The 25597-nt window shown below is 53.4% G+C and overlaps 12 protein-coding genes across 12 annotated transcripts; 6 read left to right on the top strand and 6 right to left on the bottom strand.

Annotated features, from left to right (window-relative positions):
• Window positions 1-61: 61 nt before the first annotated feature.
• Window positions 62-990, bottom strand: CLAFUR5_00826 (1-hydroxy-2-glutathionyl-2-methyl-3-butene dehydrogenase; the record flags this gene model as incomplete). Its single annotated transcript, XM_047899974.1, has 4 exons — window positions 62-606; window positions 699-792; window positions 855-894; window positions 959-990. 4 exons carry the CDS (start codon window positions 988-990, stop codon window positions 62-64), a joined length of 711 nt encoding a protein of 236 aa, XP_047757154.1.
• A 616-nt stretch (window positions 991-1606) lies between these two features.
• CLAFUR5_00825 (uncharacterized protein) lies at window positions 1607-2568 on the top strand (the record flags this gene model as incomplete). The annotated part of the gene is made up of 2 exons (XM_047899973.1): window positions 1607-1930; window positions 1981-2568. 2 exons carry the CDS (start codon window positions 1607-1609, stop codon window positions 2566-2568), a joined length of 912 nt encoding a protein of 303 aa, XP_047755472.1.
• A 631-nt stretch (window positions 2569-3199) lies between these two features.
• CLAFUR5_00824 (40S ribosomal protein S3) lies at window positions 3200-4085 on the bottom strand (the record flags this gene model as incomplete). Its single annotated transcript, XM_047899972.1, has 2 exons — window positions 3200-3793; window positions 3849-4085. The coding sequence occupies 2 exons, from the start codon at window positions 4083-4085 to the stop codon at window positions 3200-3202; spliced, it is 831 nt and encodes a 276-aa protein (XP_047755471.1).
• A 971-nt stretch (window positions 4086-5056) lies between these two features.
• CLAFUR5_00823 (Maleylacetate reductase 1) lies at window positions 5057-6138 on the top strand (the record flags this gene model as incomplete). The annotated part of the gene is made up of 2 exons (XM_047899971.1): window positions 5057-5771; window positions 5831-6138. The coding sequence occupies 2 exons, from the start codon at window positions 5057-5059 to the stop codon at window positions 6136-6138; spliced, it is 1023 nt and encodes a 340-aa protein (XP_047755470.1).
• Window positions 6139-6159: 21 nt separating this feature from the next.
• On the bottom strand, window positions 6160-6713 carry CLAFUR5_00822 (uncharacterized protein; the record flags this gene model as incomplete). The annotated part of the gene is made up of 2 exons (XM_047899970.1): window positions 6160-6618; window positions 6666-6713. 2 exons carry the CDS (start codon window positions 6711-6713, stop codon window positions 6160-6162), a joined length of 507 nt encoding a protein of 168 aa, XP_047755469.1.
• Window positions 6714-7749: 1036 nt separating this feature from the next.
• CLAFUR5_00821 (Putative dihydroorotate dehydrogenase A (fumarate)) lies at window positions 7750-8757 on the top strand (the record flags this gene model as incomplete). Its single annotated transcript, XM_047899969.1, has 2 exons — window positions 7750-8537; window positions 8577-8757. 2 exons carry the CDS (start codon window positions 7750-7752, stop codon window positions 8755-8757), a joined length of 969 nt encoding a protein of 322 aa, XP_047755468.1.
• Window positions 8758-8840: 83 nt separating this feature from the next.
• Window positions 8841-9929, bottom strand: CLAFUR5_00820 (Putative hetero-Diels-Alderase asR5; the record flags this gene model as incomplete). The annotated part of the gene is made up of 1 exon (XM_047899968.1): window positions 8841-9929. The coding sequence occupies one exon, from the start codon at window positions 9927-9929 to the stop codon at window positions 8841-8843; it is 1089 nt and encodes a 362-aa protein (XP_047757148.1).
• Window positions 9930-10181: 252 nt separating this feature from the next.
• CLAFUR5_00819 (Endoplasmic reticulum membrane protein 65) lies at window positions 10182-12788 on the bottom strand (the record flags this gene model as incomplete). The annotated part of the gene is made up of 1 exon (XM_047899967.1): window positions 10182-12788. One exon carries the CDS (start codon window positions 12786-12788, stop codon window positions 10182-10184), a length of 2607 nt encoding a protein of 868 aa, XP_047756486.1.
• Window positions 12789-13399: 611 nt separating this feature from the next.
• On the top strand, window positions 13400-18241 carry CLAFUR5_00818 (uncharacterized protein; the record flags this gene model as incomplete). The annotated part of the gene is made up of 1 exon (XM_047899966.1): window positions 13400-18241. One exon carries the CDS (start codon window positions 13400-13402, stop codon window positions 18239-18241), a length of 4842 nt encoding a protein of 1613 aa, XP_047756487.1.
• Window positions 18242-18701: 460 nt separating this feature from the next.
• On the bottom strand, window positions 18702-19589 carry CLAFUR5_00817 (uncharacterized protein; the record flags this gene model as incomplete). Its single annotated transcript, XM_047899965.1, has 1 exon — window positions 18702-19589. The coding sequence occupies one exon, from the start codon at window positions 19587-19589 to the stop codon at window positions 18702-18704; it is 888 nt and encodes a 295-aa protein (XP_047756484.1).
• A 1241-nt stretch (window positions 19590-20830) lies between these two features.
• On the top strand, window positions 20831-21907 carry CLAFUR5_00816 (Phosphatidylglycerol phospholipase C; the record flags this gene model as incomplete). The annotated part of the gene is made up of 1 exon (XM_047899964.1): window positions 20831-21907. One exon carries the CDS (start codon window positions 20831-20833, stop codon window positions 21905-21907), a length of 1077 nt encoding a protein of 358 aa, XP_047756485.1.
• A 2286-nt stretch (window positions 21908-24193) lies between these two features.
• CLAFUR5_00815 (uncharacterized protein) lies at window positions 24194-25081 on the top strand (the record flags this gene model as incomplete). Its single annotated transcript, XM_047899963.1, has 2 exons — window positions 24194-24812; window positions 24864-25081. 2 exons carry the CDS (start codon window positions 24194-24196, stop codon window positions 25079-25081), a joined length of 837 nt encoding a protein of 278 aa, XP_047756482.1.
• Window positions 25082-25597: the final 516 nt, after the last annotated feature.

Below are 25597 nucleotides of genomic sequence, written 5' to 3'. Positions count from 1 at the left end.
GGCATGTTATGTGGATGGCTCGTGAGCTCTCCACGTCATGATATATTTGTAGGCCGCCATTTCACCAAGGCAGCTCGTAACCCTCTCTATGCCAGAACTTGCCCGTCTCCTCCATACCCTTAGACATGAACACTGCCCACAACTTGGTCGCCGCCTCCTCTGGCTGTACAGCTTCAGGCTGACCTTCTACAGCAGGATTGAGGTTTGACACCACAATACCGGGATGCAGCAAGCTCACCACGACTCCCTTACTCTGCAAGTCCATCGCCAAGCTCTTTCCAATGCTGTTCACTGCCGCTTTCGATGCTCGGTATGCGTATGATCCTCCTGTGCTATTGTCCTGTATGCTGCCAACACGGCTACTGACGATGCCAATCCGAGGGCTCTGCGATTGGGAGATGTTCTCGAGGAGGGCTTGGGTAAGGAGGAGTGGGCCAAAGGTATTGGTCTCGAAGATCCGGGTCATGCTATCTTTGGTGACGTTGCCGAGAGCGTCTTGCTCGCCTTGGGCCATGACTCCGGCGACGTTGAGAAGAACGTCAACGGGCTTATTGGCGAGCTGGGCTGCAAAGCCAGCGATTGATTCGGGGGCTCGCACATCGAGGCCTGGGACGTGGTTAGAGCTGATGTGTTGACAAATCCGTGGCGGCGAGCGTACGATGAAGTCGACACTGCAACGACTGGAGGTTCTCTCCAACTTCGTGATCCGCCGCCTATCATCCTTAGGGTCAGTGTCAATGCTCGAGGCAACGCTGGAGCTGAGTTTGGCAGTCGTACGTGGACTTCATAGCCCTGCAGAAGTGGTTAGTCGGTCATGATTCGAAGCCTCACTGGCTCTGTCTCAGCAGCCATACCTCACTGATCAAGATCTGAGCAAAGGCATGTCCAATGCCACTAGTAGTCATGCATTAGTACGTAGCGTCGATGGTGGTCTGAGAGGCCTGGGCTTGCGTCTTACCTGTTAGCTCCCGTCACTACTGCGGTGGGCATGTTGTTGTCAGGTTTGGCAATGACTTAGCTAGCACAGATCAACAGTAACAAGTTCAGTAAGGCTCGTGTGGGGGCGAGAGAGAGTGGCCCTTAGAGATGCTTCCTAAGCAAGCGGCACGTCATAGCGAGCCAGTGAGTACATGTACTTGTACATGTATGTACTGCCTTTCGTCGGCGAGGTGCGTTGCCTCTGCGCTACACAGTTCGGTGGTACTCAACATGGTGTGTGACGTTGGCTGCTGCAGTGGGAAAAGTGAGGCTGTGTGCATGATGGCGAAGGAGTCGTGCAACGCTTTGCTGGACGAGTTTACGGGTGTTGCTGGTCTTGCCGAGTCAGGGAGGAAGATCCATCACCCCCGCAGGAAAGTCCGAGCTCTTTCTTGGTGGGTGCATCGTGCTTTCTCAGGGTCTCGCATCGACAACGACTACTGTACACATGTACCAACAACATAACAACACGTCGGCATCTGATACCACAAGGGTTCCTGCGTCTAAGCCATACTGTCATAGGTCCTGTTTACGAGATCAGTCTCTGTCCCAGGATCTGCCATTATCTACTCAGAGGAAGAAGAATTCGCCCACGAAACGCGTCCAAACAAAGTCGCGTGCCTGCAGCATGGCGGAAAACACCAATGCGAACCTGGTCTTCTCTGCAGACTCTCGTTTGAGCTCAAACAACCCAAGCCGACGCGCGCTCGGCGAAGTCTCTCCCAATGTCAGGCAGCAGCCTTCGTCAGCGACTATGCTCAACAGCAAACCACTTACTGGAAGCCCTCTCAAGCGGAGTTTCACGGCAGCCATGGAAGGAGGCCAAGGCTTTCAGTACTTGAAGCGACGAAAGCTCTCGATCGACTCTCCTCTGAGCCAAGTGCATACTGCTGCGGCTCCTGTCATTACGCAGCCACTACCACAATGGTCGCCAGCACTACCACTTCAGGAAGTATGTTGTGAAGATATCTAAGATGTGTTGCTCGAAGCTGACCAAAGAAGAACCCATTGCCCGAGATACAACATATCTCACCGAGTGAGCCTACACGGCCGAATACCCCAAATGACTCTCCCGAGGAAGAAGATGGCCCAGGGTCCAACGAGCGCCGGTCTTTCTCGTCATTAATCAACTATGATCCGTCTTCCCAGACAGCACCAAGCTCTCAGCAGCCAGCTCAGTCAGCAACAACAGTCAAAGGCCCGTCATATGCAGAACTACTTCGACTTCGACTGCGGGTAGCGATGTACAAAGTCAGAACAAACCAGACGGACATTCCTTTCGACGACCTAAGGGTCGAGCAAAGCCCGCCTCCGCCACCTCATGCCTTTGCTCTGGTTCCATCCGAACAACAGCCGTGTGCGCAACTTCTGCCTGCACCACTCCTGCGACCTACGGCGTATAGTAATCGCATGCTGTACAATATGCCGAGTTCACCTCCATCAGCCTTCTCGCCAGCAAAGTTGTCTCGTGGCGGTGAAGCAAAGACGCCGACGAGTGGAAGGTTCTCAGCACCGGAGCAGGAACTTACTAGCAGTATTGTGAAAGGCAGGGTGGCGGAAGGTCTTCTGGGGTTACGCAATGCTGTGTGATTGTGGAGGGAAACGAGTTCAGGAATGTAACATGTATGAAAACAATGACAGTGGCCAATTCTGTCATCATGGGGATGAGTCCAAGCAGGTGGTCTGCAGGGTCTGTGGTACTCCAACAGGAGCAAAGTAGCTCAGGCTATGAAGACTCGTATCTGCCCGGCGAGTATGCCTTGCACTTCACACACGATAATCGCCTTGTTAAGAGTTTTTGCCTTGTCTCTTGATGCCTCCTGCCTGTGTCGTACATGCCTTAGTCTTTGCAAGATCCTCGCCTTTCGTATCCGTAAGAGGTGGATTAGGCGACAGCTGATGCCCATTGAAACTGTGGACATTCACTCCGTTAAACCTCGCGCTGACGAGATTCAGAGCTGATCGCGGTTGATGTTGCATATCAGCAGCACGTACAGTAGACAACTTAAAGGACACGGCGCTGGTGCAATCGGACAAAGGTGAAGTAGTCATAATGGAAGCCAACTTTTCTTCCTTGCATCGAGCTCTGTGAGTGCTGAAGACTGTAGATTGCGACTACAGAAGCGCTGCCTTGATGTTCTCAAAGCATAGAAACCCTTTCAAACGCTCCGTGGCCAACTCCGGTTCCATGATACGTGACATGACGTTGAGCATTACACACCTAGTACTCTTGCGCAGCTGGTGCTTCTCCCTCAGCACCACCTTCCTCGCCCTGTGCCTGCTGTTGTTGCTGGGCGTACTGTGCAGCCTGAGCAGCCTTGGCACCGTAGTCCTGGGAACTTGGTGCGAGGATTGGCTGCTCCTCCTTTGGCTCGATGATGGTGACGGAGTCTGGCAGGCCCTTGCCGCCAGCCTTCTCGCCAGACGGGTCGCCTGGAGATGAAGATGCGCGCATGATCTTGACCTTGATACCAAGCACACCTTGTCTGAGGAGAACGTGACGGGTCGCGTGGTCGATGAAGTCCTTGGCAGGCTGACCGGAGTGGATCATGAAGCCATCGGTGAACTTCATGCTCTTGGCACGAGCAGCGCGGAGCTTGCCGGAAACGACAACCTCACAGCCCTTGGCGCCAGACTCCATGATGAAGCGAAGCACACCGTAGCAGGCGCGGCGGACGGCAAGACCGTTGAGGAGCTTGTAGCGGAGGGACTCGCACTGAGCAACGGCGGAGAGACCACGGGACTGGACCTTGGCGGCGTAGAGGGAGACCGAGTCGGGTGGGAAGCGGAAGCGGTGGGTGATCAAGCTGGTGAGCTGGAAGGAGGGTTAGTAGTGGACATGCAGCCTCAAAGTCTTGGATTGTCCTCACCTCACGGATTCTGCGACCCTGCTCACCAAGAACCTCCTGGGTGTGTGTTGCGCGGATGATGATGTCGGTGACAGTTGGGGTGACGCGAACCTCGACACCAGAGTAACCTTCCTCGGCCAACTCGCGCTGGAAGAACTCGTTGAGCTCGGCGTAGAAGACACCGTCGGCCACGAACTTGCGGCGCTTGGAGATGTTGAGGCCGCTCATGGCTTGAGCTGGGGCGGTTTGCGACTGCATGCTGGGCTACCTGGAGTCGGTGCTCTATTCAGAAGATGTTAGCACGTGCTCGGTAAAGCAGATGCACCGAGTCTGTCCACTTCTGCTGTCGAACGTGAACATCTGGTTTGCCCTGATCTCCTTGGTGGAGTATCCTCAAAAAACAATCTCGAGGGCACGACGATGCGCGGGATCTGATCAATGCCTTCCTTTTGCGCTGACAAGCAGCTTCCACTGCAGCAATGTGTGTATATTCTTCCTTTCTTCCCAAAGTGTTCATCTCTTGACATGTGCCTTCTCTTGGTTGCATCTCTCTCCGCCTCTTATCTCGCAGATATATCGTCGACAGCAGCAGCAGTTCTCAGCTCAGTGTGCATATGCTTACCTTGATGTTAGTATGAGGCGGCGGAAGGTGCGATGCAGTGCTATCAAAAGTCCATCGTCAAGCACACCAAACCAATTCCAAAATCTTGGCGAGGTCCTGTCTACTTCGGCTGCTTCCGCCGCCCGCGAAGCCAAAAGTCGAAGCGTGACAAAAAGCCCAACAGGGCACACTATCATGGCGAACGATCGTTCCTTCCTGTATCTCCACCTATGCGAACACATACTCTACCGTATGCCCCTTCCATGCTACTTTCCGTCACCAAGAGCAACCGCAGTGAGCCTTCGTCACCAATCCTTGCACTTCCGTCGATCCTTAACACCACCATTGCCGAATCTGGCGCATCTCGCTGCCGACTCGACACGACAGACATACAAGCGCGAGCATCACAATAGCTTCTGTCGAGCTGTCCGCCATGGCAGCTGTAATTTCATTGCCCAACGGACAGGCTCAAGCGTAGCATCTAAAGCTGCTCTTAGCAACTGCCGGATCTCACTTCCGAATGGGACCATGTCTCCCCACTCTGACCACAGATACATAAACGGCATGTTCGCCGTACTGTAAATGTCACGCGTAAGTTGGAGCTACATCACGCCTCTCGAATTCTACCATGGAGTCCTTTGAGTACAATGTCAACCCTGGCAGAGTCGTCTTCGGCGCCGGCAGCATCAACAAATTACCGGAAGAGATCAAACGACTAAACCTATCAAAGCCGTTGTTGCTGTCTACACCTCAGCAGAGGAACCAAGTGGTACAGCTAGAGCCTATCCTGGAGCGCGGAGGGATTCAGAAAGCGGGATTGTTCTCTAATGCCACAATGCACACTCCAACCTATGTCACCAATGAGGCCTTGACATATGCCAAAGACTGTGGTGCCGATTGCTTGGTGAGCTTCGGAGGTGGTAGTACTACTGGCTTGGGCAAAGCGATATCGATCAGGACAGGTCTGCCGCACATCTCTATACCCACAACCTACGCTGGCTCGGAGATGACACCCATCCTGGGCGAGACAGCAGACGGCAAGAAGACGACCAGATCAGATCCGAAGATCCTTCCGGGAATTGTGATATACGACGTGGACTTCACCATGACCCTCCCACCAGCTCTAAGTGCGACTAGTGGCGTGAACGCCATAGCCCACGCAGTCGAGGCACTATATGCTCGAAACACGAATCCCGTTATGAACTTGCTCGCACTGGAAGGCACAAAGTCACTGGCAGAGTCCTTACCAATCATCGTGAATGATTCACAGAATCGTGAAGCTCGCATCAAAGCTCAGTATGGCGCTTGGTTATGTGCGATGTGTCTTGGATCGGTTGGCATGAGTTTGCATCATAAGCTCTGCCATGCCCTTGGCGGATCTTTTAACCTACCCCATGCGGAGACACATACGATTGTGTTGCCGCACGCCATAGCATACAACGCTCCAAAGATCCAGATGTCCTGAGAAGACTGGCCGATGTGCTGCCAGAAAGTGATGGCGATGCGATCAATGGACTGAACGTGCTGCTAACGAAGCTCAAGGTGAAGCGAGGACTGAAAGACTTTGGCATGAAAGAGGAAGACGTAGACAAGGCAGCTGAGATTGCAGTGTCCAACCCCTATTGGAATCCGCGAGGCGTTGAGAAGGAGCCACTCAGGGAGACGATCAGGCGATGCTGGGCCGGAGAGGAAGCAAGAGCTGATCTGTAGTAAGTTCGGACTGGTGTGCCACTAGACGATCGTTTGCAAGTACGGTCCTTCATACCAGTGCTGATGACATCTGGAAGACATCCACTTCGGCAAGATTTCGTTCAAGCCCTTGACATCCCAATAGAACGGCGTGATCTCTACGATAACGCCCTTCGCTCTGTCGACTTTTACAACCTGAACCAATGGCCTCTCCAATCTTTTGTAGTTCTTCCTAATTCGAAGCTTCAATACTGAGTGGATAACAACGCTGTCGCTGCCACTTTTCTCGAACACCTGAGCATCCGTGACCTCAAGCCCATTGAAGTACGATGCCATGGTCTCGCTCCACTTCTGGAATCCGGCATGCCCGTGAAATATCCCGCTCCAAAGCAAGTCTGGCGACTGAACGAGCTTCATGTCTGGAGATAAAGTTGCGGCCATGCCAGAGAAATCCCTTTTCTGGGGTAAGGCGACCATGTAGATCGTCTCTGCGTCGTAGAACTCGTGTTGTTAGTTCTGTAATTTGGTGTACGTGTACGGTCTCTTACACGCTGCAAGATCTCAGCAGGAGTTGGGAGTGTTTTGTTCGAGGACATTGCTGCTTATGGCTGGAGGGAGGCCTGATGGCAAATGATTTATCGATGGAGTCGAGGATCGGTGTGTACAGTAAAAGTGTATTTCGATGAGCGTCCGGACCGCTACATAGCATGCTCAGGCTTGTCACTCGTCATGGCAACTACCACGCCGTCCGTATCTGTCAGCTCGTCTTGACCTCAGACTGTATTCATTGCCATCGATGTTACGGGCTCTAGAGCCGTCTGCTGCGCATGCAATGGTCGTACGGGTCCAGGCCTGGAACGAAATACTGAGGATGTGGCCGGGAAAGTGCGAAAGCTAAGGTTCGCATGGCAAAATATTATTTCCCATATGTTTCACTCCGTGATACGCTTGCTTGATATGGGCTACACCGCAAGAGCAAAAAGGTGGCGGACAACGTCGACGTTGGCAGGACTCGAACCTCTGTTGGACGTCAGATGGAGGCCTGGCCCAGGTGGTTGCAGTACAACTTACACGCCCCCGAAGGGAATTGATAGCAACTGTCAATTGATAGACATTCTAGTCAATCCTGCAAAGGAAGTTAGAGACGGTGCGAACAGTTGCTCAGTGAGACAACTTACGCATTAACCACTTTGCTACAACGCCATTGGTGATACTTCCAGATCTAAGTTGATATATGTAGCTCAGCAATATGCCGCAGAGCTGGGGAGACGACGCCGTTCATATGGGGCCGTAGAAGGCGCGTGCAGCCAGTCAGGAAAGGACACGAGTAAGAACGCGGGCTTGGTGACATTTTCAGGGGACCCAACCTTTCATATGTCCATAGTTCTGATGACTCCGAGTTATGATCGCCCACTCAGATCAGTCAGTTTGCGAGAGAGAAGGTCGTTGCAGAAGGCTCGCAAGATGATAGATCGAAGGTTGATCTCGGCAATGCTCACAACGGCTGCCCGGGCTCGGAGTGACTCCGATGGCTCCAAATTTACGCTGACAATCGATCTTGCAAGCCATTAAAATCAGCATTGAGTAACGCATCGCATCTACAACTACAACTCATGCTGGAAGTGACCGAGGATGCCCCTGCCACCGATAACGCTATGCTTGGTGAACTCATCCAATCCATGGGCAACGACCGCCGGGGACATCCAGAAGCTGTTCGATTGTCCTCGTACAGGAGCTGTCACCACACGCACAAGCCTTCTCAACGGCTTCGCTCACGATGCAAATATACATCAGTACACGTTCTTCAGTTCAGATGAGCACAAGGCCCACCCGCACACTGCTGATGATGCAGATGTACCTGCCAGCTTCAGTGGCAGCTTGAACACGCTCGGCTACAGTCCGATAGACCTGGCTTCCTATCTTGCGATGCTGGGACGCGTGATGGCCGATTCAACTCTCCCTGATGCATTGCGACGGAGCAAGCCATTCATCATCTCTGTGACTGGGCCCGCCCAAGCTGTGGCGGAGTGCTATCGCTGGATTCAGGCGCTGCAAACCATCATGCCGAATCCTCTGTGCATGGAGATCAATCTTTCGTGCCCGAACATACCTGGCAAACCACCTCCAGCGTATTCTGGGTCGTCGTTGTCCGAGTACCTTCAAGCATTGGTCAAGGAGCGACATTCTAACACCGATGCCAAGAAAATCGCCATTGGGATCAAAACGCCTCCGTATACTTATCATGACCAGTTTCAGATCTTGATCGATGCTCTGCTCGCAGTCAGCGAGCCTCAGTGCCCAATTGACCTCATCACGGCGACAAATACCCTTGGCTCAAGTTTAGTGCTCGCTGATACACATGGCACACCTGCCCTCAACTCAGCAAACGGTGCAGGCATTGGTGGCATGGCAGGCGCACCGTGACATCCTCTCGCACTCGGCAATGTCAAGACTATAAGGTCGATGCTGGATCAACACGATAGTCTGCGTGCAATCGAGATCATAGGCGTGGGTGGGGTCAACGACCGAAGCGGCTATGACAGAATGCGTGCAGTGGGTGCATCCATCGTAGGTGTGGGAACTGCCCTTGGTCGTGAAGGTACCGAAGTCTTCGAGAAGATCATGATTGCTTCGAAGTGAGTGCGTATACTGGCTGCTCTTGTAATCACGACGCACAAGCGGATTACCACAGCTGTGCTGCTGGTACGGAGTGCCCAACTGCCTTACAACCTCGCAGTATCGAGTGAGTACAACCCACCTCCAACCACTCCCAGCGCAGGGTTACCAAGTCCTCCATTAGTCGAGATGTATAAGATATCCTTCATCTTTGTGGCCCGGCCAAACGCAGCAGAAGTGCACCCCAGTAACACCTTTGAGTCGGCACCACCGGCAACTACCTCTTGCTCTCCATGCGCCGCGATCTTCACCAGTGTACTGCTTGCGCTCGCGAGCCAGATGTCACCTTTCGCACCAATCGCAAAGTCATCAGCCGCCGCACCGCCATTCACAGGAAACTCTGCACTCTCAGAAATGACCTCGACTGGACCTGTGGCATATCCTGAGGGTGATACTGGAGTTCGAGCAAGGAGTGGTGTGCTGAAGGTATTGCTGCTATAGACGTAGCCTTCGTGATAATGCATACCATTGATCCCAATCTGGAGAGGTATTGAGGCATTAGGCCTGAAGGCAGGATCTTGGGCGGCAACCCTGTATGTCTCAACACGGGTGTTGACGCGCCAGATCGTACCAAGCTCTGAGTCCGCGATGAGTACGATGCCAGTCTCAGCAGAGCCTGGAAGAGCAGTGGCGCCATTGAGGAAGACTGCTTCTGGTATATCGAGGACTTTGCGCACCCTAGCGATATCCTGCTCGTAGCCATAATGTGGCCTTCTCCAATAGCCTCGTCCCTCGTCGACGGGAAGTGGAGCGTGGCCAAAGTCCAATTCCCACACGCTCCAGCTGCCTTGCTGTTCTGCTCCAGTCACGTAGCTGAAATTCCCGATACTGACTATGAAGACGTCCTCGGTGACCTCAGCGAAGCCCATGGCACTGGTCGCATGGGGGAATGCAAAAACCAGCTCTGCCGATTGCGCTTCGGGGTTAATTTGCCAAACTTCGGGTGAGGAGATCAGAGATACGAGGATATTGCCGTTGCTTCGAACAGCCAAGTTCTCCACCCAGGTGTTGTTAGGGAACTGGTAGACTTTCTGGAGCAGTGCGTCGCCTGATGGGTCTGATCGTGACGAATGGTCGAGGTTGGAGGTCGCGAATGCAGTTGGTAGTGCAACAGATAGGAGAAGTAGAGACTTCATGGTGCATGTCACCTATTTAGACGGTATGCAGACCAGATCGATCTTATACCAGTGCCGCGGACCCGTCTCACAGCAGCCCGTGATGCGTCCAGGGTATGGCTGCTGCTACAAGCTTTGGCATATAGCTGCGATAGCTATGTCAGGGCTGACAAAACGAACGCCACAGTAGCATGATACAACCATACAAGACGGCTCCTCAGATAGGAAATTCCCACAATTGAACGAATGGAAAGAGTGCTGGGATAATCACGACTACCAAATCCGCTTCGAAGCCATAGTATACCTCTCTACTCCGTCCAGCTTCATCTCTGCTTTCTCAGCCCTCTCCTTTGCCTTCCGCTCCTTTTCCTGCAACACATGCAACGCATCTGGATCATCATCATAGATCCATCTTCGTTTGTCTTCGCCCACTTCAACGGTTCCCCAGCCGCCGACACGCTTACTTCCTTGGGTATCTACGCTTTGCTTCTCGCGCTCTTTCATGCCGGTGTATCTTCCTCTCGCGTATGTGAGCAACGCCATGCCGAGGAGAAGCTTTAGTGCCAGAAGGACGAGGTAGACGGCGAGAAACACGATAATCATGGTAGGGAAAGCGATGAAATCGTCGAGGCTCCACCAGAAGGCGCGGCCGGTGTGGGTACCGGCGCCGAACGATGAGCGACCGAGAGCTCGGCGGAAGACTTGGTCTATGTGTTGCAGAGCTGCTGTCGTAGCTGACGAGGCAGAGGCAGTCTCATTGTCCAGAGATATCGAAGTAGCCGCTGATGGGATCGGCAATGGCATGTGTGTCGCAATAAACATGTGATACGTCTGCATGCATGCTCGGATGAATAGACAGCTTAATGGAATGACCGGCAAGCCTAAACGCTTGGTGAGGTTCTGATCCGCAAAGGCATGGGAGTAGTAATCCTTCGCCAGAACATCCAAGAAGCGACCGTAGATGGTCGGCTTAACGTTGTTGAACTTCGTGATGTATGCATGTTTACACCAGTCGACTACTGCTTCGCTACCCAGAACGATGAGGAAGGGTCCGAAAAGCTCGCCAGTCCATTTTGGAAAGAGAGTGAAGGCTTTGGGTATGACAAATCCGGACACCAATGGAATACCTGTCCCGTTTGCTCCTGGGGCATCGGTGGATGAAGCTGCGCTGAAAGCACTGCTGATGCTGATGCTCAAGCCTCCGACTTCGACGATGTTGCGCAAAGCGATAATCGATAGCATCAGCCATAGCTGAAACCGCTCGACCACATCCGCGCAGGTCATTTGGAACAGGTTTTCTTTCTCGAATTTCTTGAAGACTGCGCCCTTGATCTCCACAAATTGATTGCTCATCAGCAACGTGAGAAGGGCATTGGAGTAGGAGTTGACCGCCACATTGAGGGTCACAACCTGATAGAACAGTATCGTCGAGTGAGCCACTGTGTATGCCAAAGCCAGCGCAAACATCCACAGGGGTCTTAGTACTTTACTGCGTCCATCGTCGTCGCGCTCCAAATTCTCCTTTGAGAACAAGCATTCCAAGACATCCTGCCCGAGCGCAGAAAACAAGCGGTCGAACACCTCCAACACGTTGTAGATCACGTAGAGCTTGATAGCCGCTTGACCTCGTATCGAATGGTACATGCGGCTAGCATCAAACCACATGAGCGCTATGCAGCTGCATATTATCAGAAGTCCTTGAAGCAGATCTGCTTTGTGGTTCGGGAGCAGTGCGGATGGGGAAGATCGCATCCTACGATGTCGAAAGCCTGATCGACGGGTCCGTCTAGCCGGCGAAGGTGGTATTGTATTGCCGTTGGTTTTCGTAAACATGGGTGCTTCTGGTGCATCGGCTGCAGGTCTTCGTGACTGGTCGCTTTCGTCTGCTGACGGTCGCCGACTGCTTGGCTCAGAAGATGGCGGGACTACTGAAGCATGCCGTTGTCTCTTCCAAAGTCTTCCCAGTCCACTGTAAACAAAGCTTGCCAGATTATGCACCTCATCAAGCACACTTCTGCAGATCCACTGAGCCAGAATGATAATCGCCTTTAAAAATCGCAGGGGAAGGATCGTAAAGGTATATAACCAGGCATCAAGGCAAGCCACCGCACCGAACACCAAGACATGCTCCAATTGACCAGGCAGCTGAATGAAGTTCTTGAGCCGCTGGAACTTGACCTTGGCTGATTCGTACGGAACTTCACTGGCCTCCGAGCGGTGAATATAGAGAGCAGACGGGCGATCCGATGAAAGCTCGAGGTGTAGATATGTCGGCAGCGACAATGGCGGGATTGGCAGCATCGGTGGCATCGGGGAGGGCTCACGAGTGTGACTAGCCGGCGAAGGCTTCATGCTATTTTGCCTGCTAGGGTCCTCAATCTTCAGTGGAGGTACGTGCGGCTTTGTCTTCGACTGCTTCGAAGTCGAACCTTTCCGCTGTTGTGCTATTGGCATTGATGGCGATCGAGTACTTCCTGGTCGCACGGCATAGTTGCCCGGTGTGGCTGCTATGCTTGGGAGAGCATTCGGTAAGAGTGCGTTAGACGGATTTTGCGATGCTCGCGTCGGTGCCTCGTGCCATTCTTCATTCTCGTCGTCCTCTTCCAGGGGCGGCAGATCATCAAGTGGTCGGACTGGCAGAGATTCCGGCGATGCTGTCAAGGCGTGCAGCTCGGAGGGAGAAAGTTTGAATGCTCTGGTCTCGCTGCTGCGGCGACGTTCCCGCGGCGCATCTGGTCTTGCAGTCTGACGATCAATATCTGGAAATGCATGGTAGCCATCAAGCTCGCTGATTGGTGATAGAAGAGGAGTGGCAAGTTGTGCGTTGGTCGCAGAAGACTTCGACTTGGCGTCAGCGGCCATATTCTCGGGATGGTTCATCACGCATCGCGAGCAGATGTATCATGTCGCGTGCGGGTCCTGTCAGATGCTCTGGAGCGTGGTTGGACGAAACCTGGAAGAGAAAGAGTAAATGTACTCGATGGCACCTGCGGCAGTGCCCTTGGAGGACATGCGGACCCAACTCCGTGGTGCTGGTTCGCGACAAAGAAGCAAGCCGGAGGTGAGGTAAGGTAAGGTAAGGTAAGGTAAGGTAAGGTAAGGTAAGGTAAGGTAAGGTAAGCTAAGGTAAGGTAAGCTAAGGTAAGCTAAGGTAAGCTAAGTTCTCGAGGCATCACATACAAGAGGCTGTGCAAATATTGATGACTCTTCGTCAAGAGACAGACGCGACGGTCGCAATTGGACTGTCGAGTAGCTGCACGCCGGCGTCATTTCGTTCTGGCAACACTGAAGTTTCAAGATTCACGTCTCCTGCTTTCCTTTCCCAGCTGCGCATACCACCTCACGCAACTTGGCAGTGCATTGCTGAGTATACTGCCTATACTGGGGACGATTGTGGCATAGCATCAGCACCAGGATGGGTTCGTCAAGAGCTAGGCTGAAACAGTAGTTGCGATTGGAGGTTACGTGTAGATGCGTGGCTGTCGCCCATCATGGATAGGAGAACAAGTACTATAGGCGCCATTGCCAAGGCGAAGGCCGGCGACGACGACACGAAGAAGCCCACGACTGCTTCCTCGAGGTTGAGCAGCGCGACCAAGCCGACAGCGTCGACTGCAAGTAGGACGAATCCATCGACGCCCCGGACGACATCTACCGCAGCTGCTCCGAAGTTGCCTTCTGCAGCAACTCGACCTACTTCCACGACACTGCGCCGCACGACCAAGGATAGCGACGATGCCAAGTCCACCCCCAGCGATGCTCGATCGACGACATCCAGCACGCGACCGCCCAAGCTAGAAACTGCTGCGGACAAGAGCAGACGGACCACGCTGGGAGGCACCGGGACTGCCTCTACCACTGCAGGAGCGGCGTCGAAGCGTCTGTCCAGCGTGACTGCGCGGCCGAGTGCATCAAGTAGCCCAGCAGCCCGGCCTCGATCCACCATAGCGCCCGCTGCCGCAGCGAAGCCTGTCGCAGCCCCCGTCACGCCAGCCGGCAATGGCGTCAATACCACCAGCATCACTTCGCCGGGAGTCATATCGCCTGCGCGCAGCACCCCGAGCTCGGTGCGGCCAGTGTCGCGAGACACGATCCCAGAGGATGATGTGGTCGATGGAGCGCCACGCTTGCTACCAGCCGCCGAGATCAGCGGAAGCTCCTCTCCGCGCTCGCCCAGGAAGATAGAAATCCGCTCAACACCAATGCTGAAGCCGCAGGCATCTTCCGATGCAGAAAATGAGAAACGCCCAAGACCTATCATCCGTCGAGGTGAACATAATCGGGCACAGTCGGTGAGCGTCACCAAGCCTCTGACTGTGCCAAGAAATACAGCTTCTGAGCGGGAGCAGAATGCGCGCGAGATGGAGGTTATGCAGAATCTCCTGCGAGAGAGCATTGCCCGGGATACCATGGCTGCTGAGATCAGGGACCTGCAAGGAGAAATCGCCAGGCTGGAAAGACAGAATAAGCAACTCAGTGAGGCTAAGACGGATGACAAAGACCTAGCAGCTCGTCTGCGCACTGTCGAAGATGAGCTGAAAGCGGCACGCGACAAGTCGCAGAAAGAGCTGGGAGAGGCCGCAAGAGCGAAGAAGGATGCCGAAGCCTCATTGAAGAGGATGCAGGACGAAATGGACCACTTTCAAGAGGAGATGGCTGTACTCAACACTGCACGGGATGACTTTGAGCAGCAGGTCGAAGAGCAAAGGTCGGCTGCCAATACTGCGAAGCAAGAGCTGGACACGAAGCAGCGGCAAATAGATGCGCTGACGAGTGCAGCAGCGGCCAGTGGAAGAGAAGCAGGAGAGTTGAGTGAGCTGCAAACAAGGCTGGAGCACGTCCAGCAAGAGCTCAAAGAAGCACGAGCGGCCACAGAGACATCGGAGGACGAGAAAGAGGCTCTTCAACGGCAACTCGAGCAAACTCAAAAGGACATAGATGAGATTCGGCAAAACGCAGCACGTCAGGACGAGTCCGGCACCACAACTCAAGCAGAAATCGATCAGCTAAAGCAGGAACTCAAGGAAGCAAAAGCCGCAGCTGACGTCTCAGAAGACGAGAAAGAGACCTTGCAGAAGCAACTTGAGCGGACGGAGAAGGACTTGAGCGAGCTGAAACAGAAAGCCGCAGATCACGACGAGACGACCGCTGCATCGCATACAGAAGTCACCGAGCTCAAGCGGGAGCTCGAGGGGCTGAAGGCGTCTTCTGCATCCGCGCTCGAGGAAAAGCAGACGATCCAGGAGAAGCTGGAAGAAGCCCAGAGAAAGATTCACGACCTCACCGAAACGGGATCAGCTGCGGAATCCACGAGCCGCGATGTGCAGGCCAGAATCGAAGCTCTCGAGGTGGAAAGATCAGCTTTTGACGAAGTGAGGACAACACTGGAGGCTAAGCTCGCAGAGTCACGGGAAGCTCTAGAGGAGTTCAAGAATACCAAGCATGAAGAGAACACAGCTTTGCAGGCCGAGACTGAAAGTATGAAAGAACAGCTGCGGAAAGCGACAAACGATGCAAATGAGGACTTCGCGTTGCTTGAGCAGTCCCGCAAGGAGGTGGAAGAGCTAAAGGCTTCTGCGGCCTCAAGCGCTGAGAAGCTTGCAGACTCAGATGCGCAGATCGAGCGACTCCACGAGCAGCTCACGAAAATGGGCGAGGAAGCGAGCTCCCATGTTAGTAAAGAGAAGGAAGATGTTCAAGCCAAGCTTGAGCAGTCACGGAAGGAGATTGCAGAGCTCAAATTTGCGGCAACAGCTGACCTCGAGAGTCAGATCGCAGCCATCGCGGAAGCTCAAGAGCTACGAGATCAGCTTGTTGAGGCCCAGGCATCTGCAACGGACGCTTTGGACATTGGAGAGCGGACCCAAAGTGAACTTTCGAAACTTCGGCGCGAACTCGAAGAATCCAAGAAAGCCGACACGCTGAATGTGCAATTACAGGAGCAGCTCGAGCAAGCACAGACTGAGTTGCAGACGCTGAAAAGCTCTGCTGAAGATTCCGAGAAGTCCAGTCGCTCGTTACGAGAAGACATTGAGCATTCTGGGAAAGAGATCGAGTCGCTTAGAAGCTCGCTCGCCACAGCTGAAGAGACAAATTTGGCTTCCTCACAGACCCCAGAGCGACTTGATGCCGTACTGAAGGAGTTGGACGAAAGTAGAAATGAAGCAGAAGAGGCCGCGCTGTCATCGAAAGCCCTGAAGGACGAGATCGACCAGACAAAGATTTTACTGCAAGAATCTCAAGCTGCTGCTGTCGCAGCTGAAGGAACGAATAAATCTTTGCAGCAAGAGCTCGACTCATTGCGAGAAGAGGCGAACACCCTCAAAGCATCCAGTAGCGATGCATCCGAGGCAGCTGAACGACTCCAGGCACTCCAAGATCAGCTCAAGAAGTCACGCGCAGAGGTCGAGCAGGCCAATTCGTTCAGAGAAGACAATGCTGCCCTGCTGAAAGAGTTGCAAGAAAAGGCCAGTGCATACGACACGGAGAAGTCCGGCTGGACGACCACCGAGGACGAGCTCAACAAAGAAGTAGCGAAACTCCAACAACTCCTAGCTGAACAGCGGGATGCGTCCGCCGCTGCAGCAAACGAGGCGGATGAAAACTTCAAGACTGAGGCGGAAAGCATCAAAAAGGATCTAGAAGCCTCCCGGGCTGAAGTTGAGGAAGGAAAGCTTGCGTTACGGAAAGAAAAGTCCGCTCATGAAGAAGCCACCGCTGCGCTCGCAACAGCGCAGGAGGAGCTTCAAAGTGCAAAGTCAATGAAGGAAACTTCGGACAGCAGTGCATCTGACAGCAGAGCAGCACTTCAGCAAGCTCACGATGCGCTGCAGGTCCGCTTGGCGGAACAGGATGCTGAGATGGAAGAGCTGAAGTCCCAGCTGGCAGGTCTGCAAGAAGATGAAAGCTCTCTGCGTGAGGACAAAGATAATTTCGAACAGCAAGCCAGAGAACGGGAAGGCCGCATTGCGCATCTCGAAAGTGAGAAAGAAGAGATCGAAGAGTCGCTGGCACATGCACAGTATGAGCTCAAAGGTTTGCAGGACGCTCTTCCGATGTTCGAGGAAGCTCAAAAGCAGAAGAATAGCCGCATCGCCAGCCTCGAGGAACAGAACAATCACGCAGAAGAAGCCTTATCCCGTGCACGAGAAGAGCTTGAGCGTGTACAGAATCTGGAACGGCTGTTCCGAGAAGACGCGCAAGAAAAGGACGACACTATTGCGTATCTGGCAGCCGAAAAGCGCGGCTTGGAAGAAGAGCTTGATCGCGTACAGGACACCATGCGCGCCTCTTCCAGAGAGCTCGATGCGCGTGAAGCAAACATTTCCAGACAGCTGAATGAGCTCAACATGCAGCATAATCGCGAAATGGAAGAGGAGGCGCAGAAGCATGAGGCGACGCAACGCGAGCTTCAGAATGCCCTATACCAGATGAAGGAGCACGAGTACCGTCGACGTGACGCTGAAGAAGCCTTATTCCGCAGCAGTCAAGAGCTACAGCAACTACACAGTGGTCTGGATGCCTCAGCCGGAGTCGAGAAAGAGCACGTCGCTGACCTCGCGTCTTCACTAGCCGTTGCCAAGGGCGAGAAAGCTGTCGCTGAAGAGCAGTTGATGGCGGTTCAAGCAGAGCTGAGACAACTGCAGAATGCCCTCAATGCTTCGAGACAAGAAGCAAAGATGAAGGACGGTCATCTCGTTGAGCTTGCATCGAACCTGTCAGCGGCGAAGAACGAGAAAGCAATGGCCGAAGAGGCACTCATCGCCTTCCAGCAGCAACTAATGCAGATGCGACATGCTCAAGCCCAGGCGCGAGTTCAACCGCAACCTCAGAGTGCGACATTGCAGCCGATGGAGCGATTCGAGACTCCATCTCGTAGTCTGTCCCATGTCTTCATCAACAGAGAGAAAACCCCACTGGCCGACAACGAAGATGATGACGATGCACTCGCGACGAACGACAACAACACCGTGACAGTCACAACATCAGCAGATGGTATCGTCATGGTCTCTACACCGCCCAACGCCGTGGTAGTAGAGCACGAAGCGGAATCGCCCTCAGTCTCTGACGATGACCCATACAACGAAAATCAAGACAGCTCTCGGGACGCTACTGTTGACGGTGAGAGCCGTGCTGCAAATGGTCAGCACAGTGTCGCTAGCCTAGACAGCAATGAGCCTGCGAAAATCACACTTGAGGGAACACTTGAAAGCTTGAGAGTGCAGACAGAGCAACTGCTAGAGATCAATGCTGATTTTATTGAGGAGCAGAAGCGCTGGAGCAGGAGGTTGGCGGAAAGTGCGCTGAGAAGGGAAGCGCTGAGGGCGCAGTGAGAATCCTTGTGTGATGTGTTGTATTGGCGCCATGTACTACTCGTGAGTGAGCGTAGCTCCGCGATACCCTATACTTGTTTAGCGACGTGATGATGTTCAGCATGTGCCGACAATGTCTTTAACACATTCGTATTTGACACTGCGAGAGTCATTCTCGACTACAGCGCCACGGGTATTGATACTAATTGTTGCGTCTCATCGCGCACTCTGCCATGTCATGCTCAAACTCGAATCATTACATGTTAGCAACGGCAACACCTGATCAACAAGGACATTACGTCGATTCGAAGTTGGTGTGGAGTGACTCTCCGCACAAAGGTATTTGTTTTGCGATCCACGGATAACATGGAGGATCGAACGATGCACTGAGAATGGGCGTCTTGATTTTCATGATTTTCCCATTTGACACTACATGTGTTCCTATACACTTCGTAGCGCCTCTGCTATCCACCGAAAGCCTCTAAATCTTTGCTCGCCGCACAGCCAAAGTGCCGCATTCAAGTCTTTTCTCACCTGTCCAGGCAAAACTTAGCTGTGAAGCTTCAGTGACTGACGAGACCCGTCTGCTGCAGTTTCCGAGATGAGTATTATTTCGCTGCAACCCGCCAACGTATGACTGAAGTGCCTTGACCGGTCTCGCTAGACGGTCGCGTACCGAAGCACTACGGGCTAGTGGTTTGACCTCGACGCTCATGGGTGGATCATGCTGAGGGTAGGACTGGACTGCCTCGACAGGACGCGGTAGGCACTCATCGACTGAGTCGCTGCGGCAAGGTTGGTCGACCTTGCAGAACCCGGGCAGGTCATGCTCCGAATAGGACAAAGCTGCATCCAAAGATGACTCATCTGCAGCGCAAGCTCGGGAAACTCGTCTGACGTTGCTACCCATGGGCAGATGATGCTTTAAGTGAGATGAAGCAGCAGTGTGAACGAAGTCATCGTCGCCGTAGAAGGGGTTGCCTGCAGCGCAAGCTCGGTACTCTGCGTACATTCTCTCGATCGCCAAGTACTCTTCAAAGGATCTTTTGTCAGAAGTCATGTTGTTGCCAGTGGTAGTCCGAGCTCGATGCCTCTGCTGGTACGTACAGCTCTTGTACATGAGATCTTCATCCATGCACACGCCGCCAGATGCTTGGACATGATGACTGACACTGCGTCGGACACTGTTGTTACGGTAATACAAAGCTTTCTTGCACATGAGATCTTCATCGATGATGGTGTCTAACTTGGCCGGACCGGAGATGGAGGTCATGGAGTTGCGGCTTCTGAAGGATCCGACGTTGCAACTGAGGCTGCGGTTGCCTCTGGAAGGTGGAAAGACTTGTCGAAAATTCTGCTCGTTCGCCATGTTGGTCTATTCCGCGGAGGCACGGATCTGAGAGTATCGTAGTAGGCGTGGTCCTTCGGTCGTGGGCGGTCAGAGGTGATCGTATCTGCCTGGTTTATTTGCTGGCCTGTATTGCACCCTAGAGTTGCGAATATTCTAAGCACGTTAGCAGGATCATAGGAAGATTTATACGACCGCCGACGAAGGTCTGAGGACAATTGAGGGCCATGAAGCGATGAGGACGCTTGGGTCAGGATGAATGTTGTGGACCACATTGTCAATTTGTTTTGAAACATTGACGCCAATGGGTATTGTGTTGTGTAGAGCTTGCGAGCGAACAAGCAGTAGCACGCCGCTCGCTACATTCCAACACACTTCGGGCAGCCTTAAAGGCCTTTGTCAACACGGCGTCATGGGTGCTTCTCCTTTTCCGTCGCTGAGACATGGTCGGTCTGTCTGTCAGGCTGATGCTGATGATCCATGCCGGACAGACGCGGACTGCACCCTCCAGTAGGCTCCCTTGTCCGCTGCTCAAACAGAGTTGGCCCTTCGCGTGGTGCGGAGTGTAAAGCATTTTTTCGATGTGGAAGTGGGAAGAGCAATCACGAAGAGTGAGTGGATCTTGTGTAACATGGCACGCATGGGTATGGCTGATCGTAAAGCTTGCTTGTGGACAAGGCGCTAAAACGATACGCTTGCTGGCTAAGCATAACAGTGACTGGATCAGATTGGTTGAGAAGCGATCAACCATGCAAGGAGACCCAGCGGTGCGGAGCTATAACCCTCTCCGATCTCGTTCATCGTTGCCCATCGGCGTCTCAAACGTCCGGGTTCTCATCACATGGGTTTGGAATGCCGTTCGCTTGATAGCCTCGATCGGAGACGATGGCAGGCCCTCCATGGTCACGAAGGCCACGCAACACTTAGTGTAAGAAAGCGGCTAGACATGGACTCTGCAACGTGTCGATCTAGTGAGCGCTTGGGAGCTTTAGATGGCAGGTGGCTTGCTAAGACAGCTATCGAAGGGGCAACCTCGGCGCCTGATCTGCCTTGGTGTCGCAGCAGCGTCTGTCGCAACTTTCTCGATTCCTTCACCTGCTGCTGCCACACTTAACTCTATCTCCGGTCCACATGGACTCCCATCAGTCGCAACTATTGCTTTGCGCCACATCCTCACACCGTGCGCCGCCCGCACAACTGCACCACTCTGTCACACAACCTTGCTCGCCTTGTCCAGCAGGCGGCTGTTCGGATCGGGCAACATGAACGCCGGGACCGGCGAGCCATCGCCTGCGCTCGCGCGACCAACAGTGATACCGCCGATGCTGGTTCAGCCTGGTGTTGAACAGCTTGACTCGCCGGTGACCATTCCGGAGGACACTGTCTTTCCAATACCAAGATTCGCAAAGGCAGTGAGAGATGACCAGAAAAGGCAGATGCCGCAGTGCATCGCCCACAGAGGCTACAAAGCACGATTCCCGGAGAATACCCTGCTGGCGTTCGATGAGGCCATAAAGGCTGGAGCTCATGCCATCGAGACTGACTTACATCTCACCAAGGACGATGTTGTGGTGTTGTGCCACGACCAGACACTGAAGCGGTGCTTCGGAAAGAAGGAAAGGGTCCTTGACTGTACTTGGGACCAGATCAAGGACTTACGAACGCTGGCGACACCTCATGTGCCCATGCCACGGCTAAAGGATTTGCTGGAACATCTCACTCAACCAGGAATGGAGAAGGTCTGGCTGTTGCTGGACATCAAGCTCGACAACAAGTCCGACACCATCATGCGCCTGATTGGCTCCACAATTGCAGAGGTGAAGGCAACCGGGAAGCCGTGGGCTGAGCGCCTGGTCCTTGGATTGTGGGCTGCAAAGTACCTCAGCCTGGCCGAGAAGTATCTCCCAGGATTTCCGGTTATGCATATCGGATATAAATTATCGTATGCTCGACACTTCTTCGATGTGCCGAATGTAGGCTTCAACATGCTGTGTCCCATGTTGCTTGCGCCTGGAGGCAAGAGCTTCATGAGAGACCGGCGCGAGGAGAGTCGACAACTCCTTGCCTGGACAGTGAACGATGCCGACAGGATGGAATGGTGTATTCGTCGCAAAATGGATGGCGTTATCACCGATGATCCGAGTCTCTTCGTGGCTGCACGAGAGCGGCATGACGAGTATCGAAAGGAGCCGGTCGTGCCTGTCAGCCTAAGATCGCTACTTGATATAGCGCGCATCTATATCATGGTGACAGCCATGTTCTGGTTGATCAGGAGGCGATTTAGGCCCGACGCTCATATGCCTCTGATTCAGAAGGTGCCAAGCAGCAGGAATGCATAGAGCGGATCTTGGGGGATTGTTCGAGCGTCGGCGTTCAGGGACGACCAGGAAAGCATTGTGAAAGTGTACAGAAACATGCAGACGAAGCATAGCATTCTGGAGGTATCGGAGATGGATGCGGCGTAAAGTGTACAGTCCTGGGCATAGTTTTTACAACCCCTGTTCTTCCACCTTTCCTCATTAGGAAGGATGTATCCACTGCTTGGCGTAGCTCACCACCTGGTGTGTCCTCCATTGTTGGCTATTACTGCCTCGCAGCGTTCTCGCATACTCTTGCATATACGTTGTATGTCCTCAGGTGCGAGCTTGGCCCATTCAATCTTGATAGCAGCTATTACCTCATCTCGTGTTGTAGGAAAATGAGCACCTACCCTATGCTTAAGAAGAGCCTATAGATTCTCAATAGGGTTGAGATCTGGTGAATTGGCTGGCCATTCCATAAGGTGTAGGCCCTTCTCCTTAAATAGACTCACCGTTGCCTTCGCCTTATGGATTGAGGCGTTGTCTTGCATAACAATGCAGTCCTGCGAGCCTGTTGACACTCGCTGCTTCTCAATTGCCGTGTGAATAAGAGGGACAATCTGGCTATGATACACCTCACCGTCGACAGAGCCCTTCTCGAATATATGGACTTCCATAGGTCTATCTGCAGAGATACAGCCCCATATCATACAGGCTAAGAACTTGCGGAAGCGTGCCTTTTAAGACAGTGTTCGTGATAAGCCTCATCTGCCCTGCGTGTCACATAGACCTGTCCGAATATTCCACACCTGAATGAAGCTTCATCTGTCCAAAGGACCTGAGCCCACTGTTCCACTGTCCATTTAATATGAGCCCTTGCCCATCGAAGCCGTGCCTCCTTGTGTTTCTCAGTCAACAACGGCTTGCGTGTTACGACATATCGTGAGAAGCCCTCCTTCTCAAACGCAGCTCTTACTGTCCGGACGTCGCTGAAGATGCCCTCTATCGCGGCAATCTGTTCGTATCGTAGGCGGCGGCTGTTGGCATTAGTGGTGGCTCGATGGACAAGTCGCTGACGCTTGGAGGTGTTGATTACAGGTGGTGGGCCTCTCTTCTTCGGTGTGGAAGGTGGCACTCTTTTAAGCCGTGAGATTACTGAAGAGACAGAGCCTTTGTTAGTGTGAAGGGCGTCTGCAATCTGCTGCAGCGGCCAGTGGGCGTGTTTGTGAAGAGACCACATCTCGCCCTTCTCGAATTCGGTAAAGACGCGTCCCTTCGGCATGGTGGCGATAGATAGCGCGTGTGTGAGTGTGTGGATAATGAGATTGAAGGTAGCAACACCTTCTGAGATGGACATGGATAGCCGGAAGGGGTTAGCGTAAATACAGGGGTTGTAAAAACTATGCCCAGGACTGTACAAAAGGTGTTATCGTCGGCTGCAATGTGCTTGGCACGCAGTTCTAATTTCGAAACGAGCAGGGAACCATGTGTGGTCATTTTACATCAACTTCAGCTTCTTTGTCACGCTGATCACTCCCGCAGAACCAGATTCACGCCGCATGAGGAAATGGGTGTCCTGCTAATGGTTTTGGCTATGCCTGACTCGCCTGAGGTGTCGCCCAGGGCTGAAATGTCGCCTATCGGCGAATACCTGCAGCGTCATGGCTCGGCCAACAAAGAATCTCTCTCTATACGTGAACGACCTAAGAACATAAGTCCACTGTCTTGTTACAGATGACCAACGTGCGAGAGGAGCACTATCGCTGTGATGCCAGGCTCAAGGCGACTTCAACTCGCGCTCGGCACACGCCACCAAGACTTTACGACTGCAGCTGACGCTCCTCCTACGCTTTGGTTCCACAACTCTAACAGCAAGCCCTACTGGTGAGATAAAGGATTCACCATTCACCAGCACCTCAACACACTGCGAAAGATACAGCTGTGCGTGCCATTGCGGTTTGGTACAACCCATGCTACCTAGCGCGACAACATATTTCGTCATGCGCTCGATGCAGTTCAGAGTCAATAATTGTTATCTCGTATCCTCAGGTCGGAGCTTATGGCGTTGCCGATTCTTCTGTAGGTTGTGCAGGAAGGTACCCATGCGCTGTCCGGTACTTGAACATAGCCACATGGTCTTGGAAGGCCACGCGCACTGGGCCTTCGGATCTACACACGGCGATCCCGCCGTGGCTCTGCTGTTGCGTTACGGGTACGCTGACGATTCGATAGAAGCTCATTGTGGTTCTTCTTACCTACATCGACCTGATTCCCTCATTCTCATCACACGCTCTGTTGACTGACTCCCTGGTTGACAACGCCAAAATGACAACCCCAAACATGTCTTGCCCCTCAGGCGGGGACTTCTACTCTTGCGTCGAAGGCAGCCGGTTTGTGGGATGCTGTGGAACCAACCCTTGCGGAGCGACTGGCTGCGCAGCCGGAGACCTGGTATCGACTAGTTTCGACGCAGATCAGCATGGCGAGATACCAGACCAACAATGCAACTCAGGACAGTTCTATACATGCGGCTTCACAGTTCCGCCCTTCTGGGGATGCTGCTCGACAAACCCTTGCACTGGTACCACTGGCTGCCCTGCGGGTAGTCTATCTGCAGCCTTCCTCTCGAGCAATCCGACACTGGCTGAGCCTTTCTTGAGCCTAAATGACACCTACTCTACCCCCAGCTCGACCGGCTCTTCGACACCTACGCCTTCATCAACGCCTCATTCCTCGAGCAGCAACACTGGTGCCATAGCCGGAGGCGTCGTTGGTGGTGTTGCTGTCTTGGCCGCGTTTATCTTCGGTCTTCTGTGGCTGTACAGACGGCGCAGGCGGGTTGAGCGCGAAGCAAAGCCGGAGGGAGAAGTGTCTGAGACTCAGCAGACACGACTGTCGGAGCTGCGTGCGCAAGCAGGTGCTACCTCTTACAAACATATGCCACGTACGTTGAGACGCACACCTTCCGATCGAAAGTTAGCTAACACATCAGCAGAAAGCTGGCAGAGCTCCCCATCTATGCAATCGCACCCGAACTCATCACCACAGCCGCCATATTCACCTCCGCCGGGCTACTCTTGGGGCCAGCCAGAGCCACGTCATGTATCTGAGCTGCCTGGTAGTGGCATAGAGACAGAGATGGACAGTGGCCAGACTGCGACGGGTATAGCCATGACAGACCTGCCCAAACCGCGATCATCGACGGATTTCTAGACCGACTGGCCTCCAGAGATGAAAGCTTGCGTTGGGTGCTACAGCAGTGTCATCGCCTTGTGTACATAAAACCATCATATACATCCGGTCGCATACATTGATGTTCTGTGAGTGTCAAGCGTGAAGAACGCTTGGCCTGTGCTGAACCTAAAACTACATGTATCGATACCGTTGCTTTGGGAACGCATCCGATGTTTGGCGAAAGCCTCACATGGCACGCAGAACGTTGGACCGCAAGAGCATACCGCGAAACGCGCACGGCATTGCAACATCTCTTCCAGCGGTGACGAAACGTCTGCGACAGCTAGATCGAGAGTCGTGACGTGTTTTCGTGTTCTTCCGACGAGGCTGGATCGGCCTTGCTAGCTACCAGCCACTCCAGCCATCGACACTTCAGCAGGAGCAGCGACTCGCAGAACGCACACGCTGAGCACTCGTCTACTCTCTGTCACTTCTGCCGGCCTCTGACTTTGTTGTACAGCATCCATACCGGACACTTGCATTGTACCCTCGTCG

The sequence above is a fragment of the Fulvia fulva genome, chromosome 1 (assembly GCF_020509005.1).
Source record: "Fulvia fulva chromosome 1, complete sequence".
Taxonomy (NCBI): domain Eukaryota; kingdom Fungi; phylum Ascomycota; class Dothideomycetes; order Mycosphaerellales; family Mycosphaerellaceae; genus Fulvia; species Fulvia fulva.
Note: the sequence above shows the minus strand (reverse complement) of the source record. Positions and strands in the feature narration are given on the sequence as shown.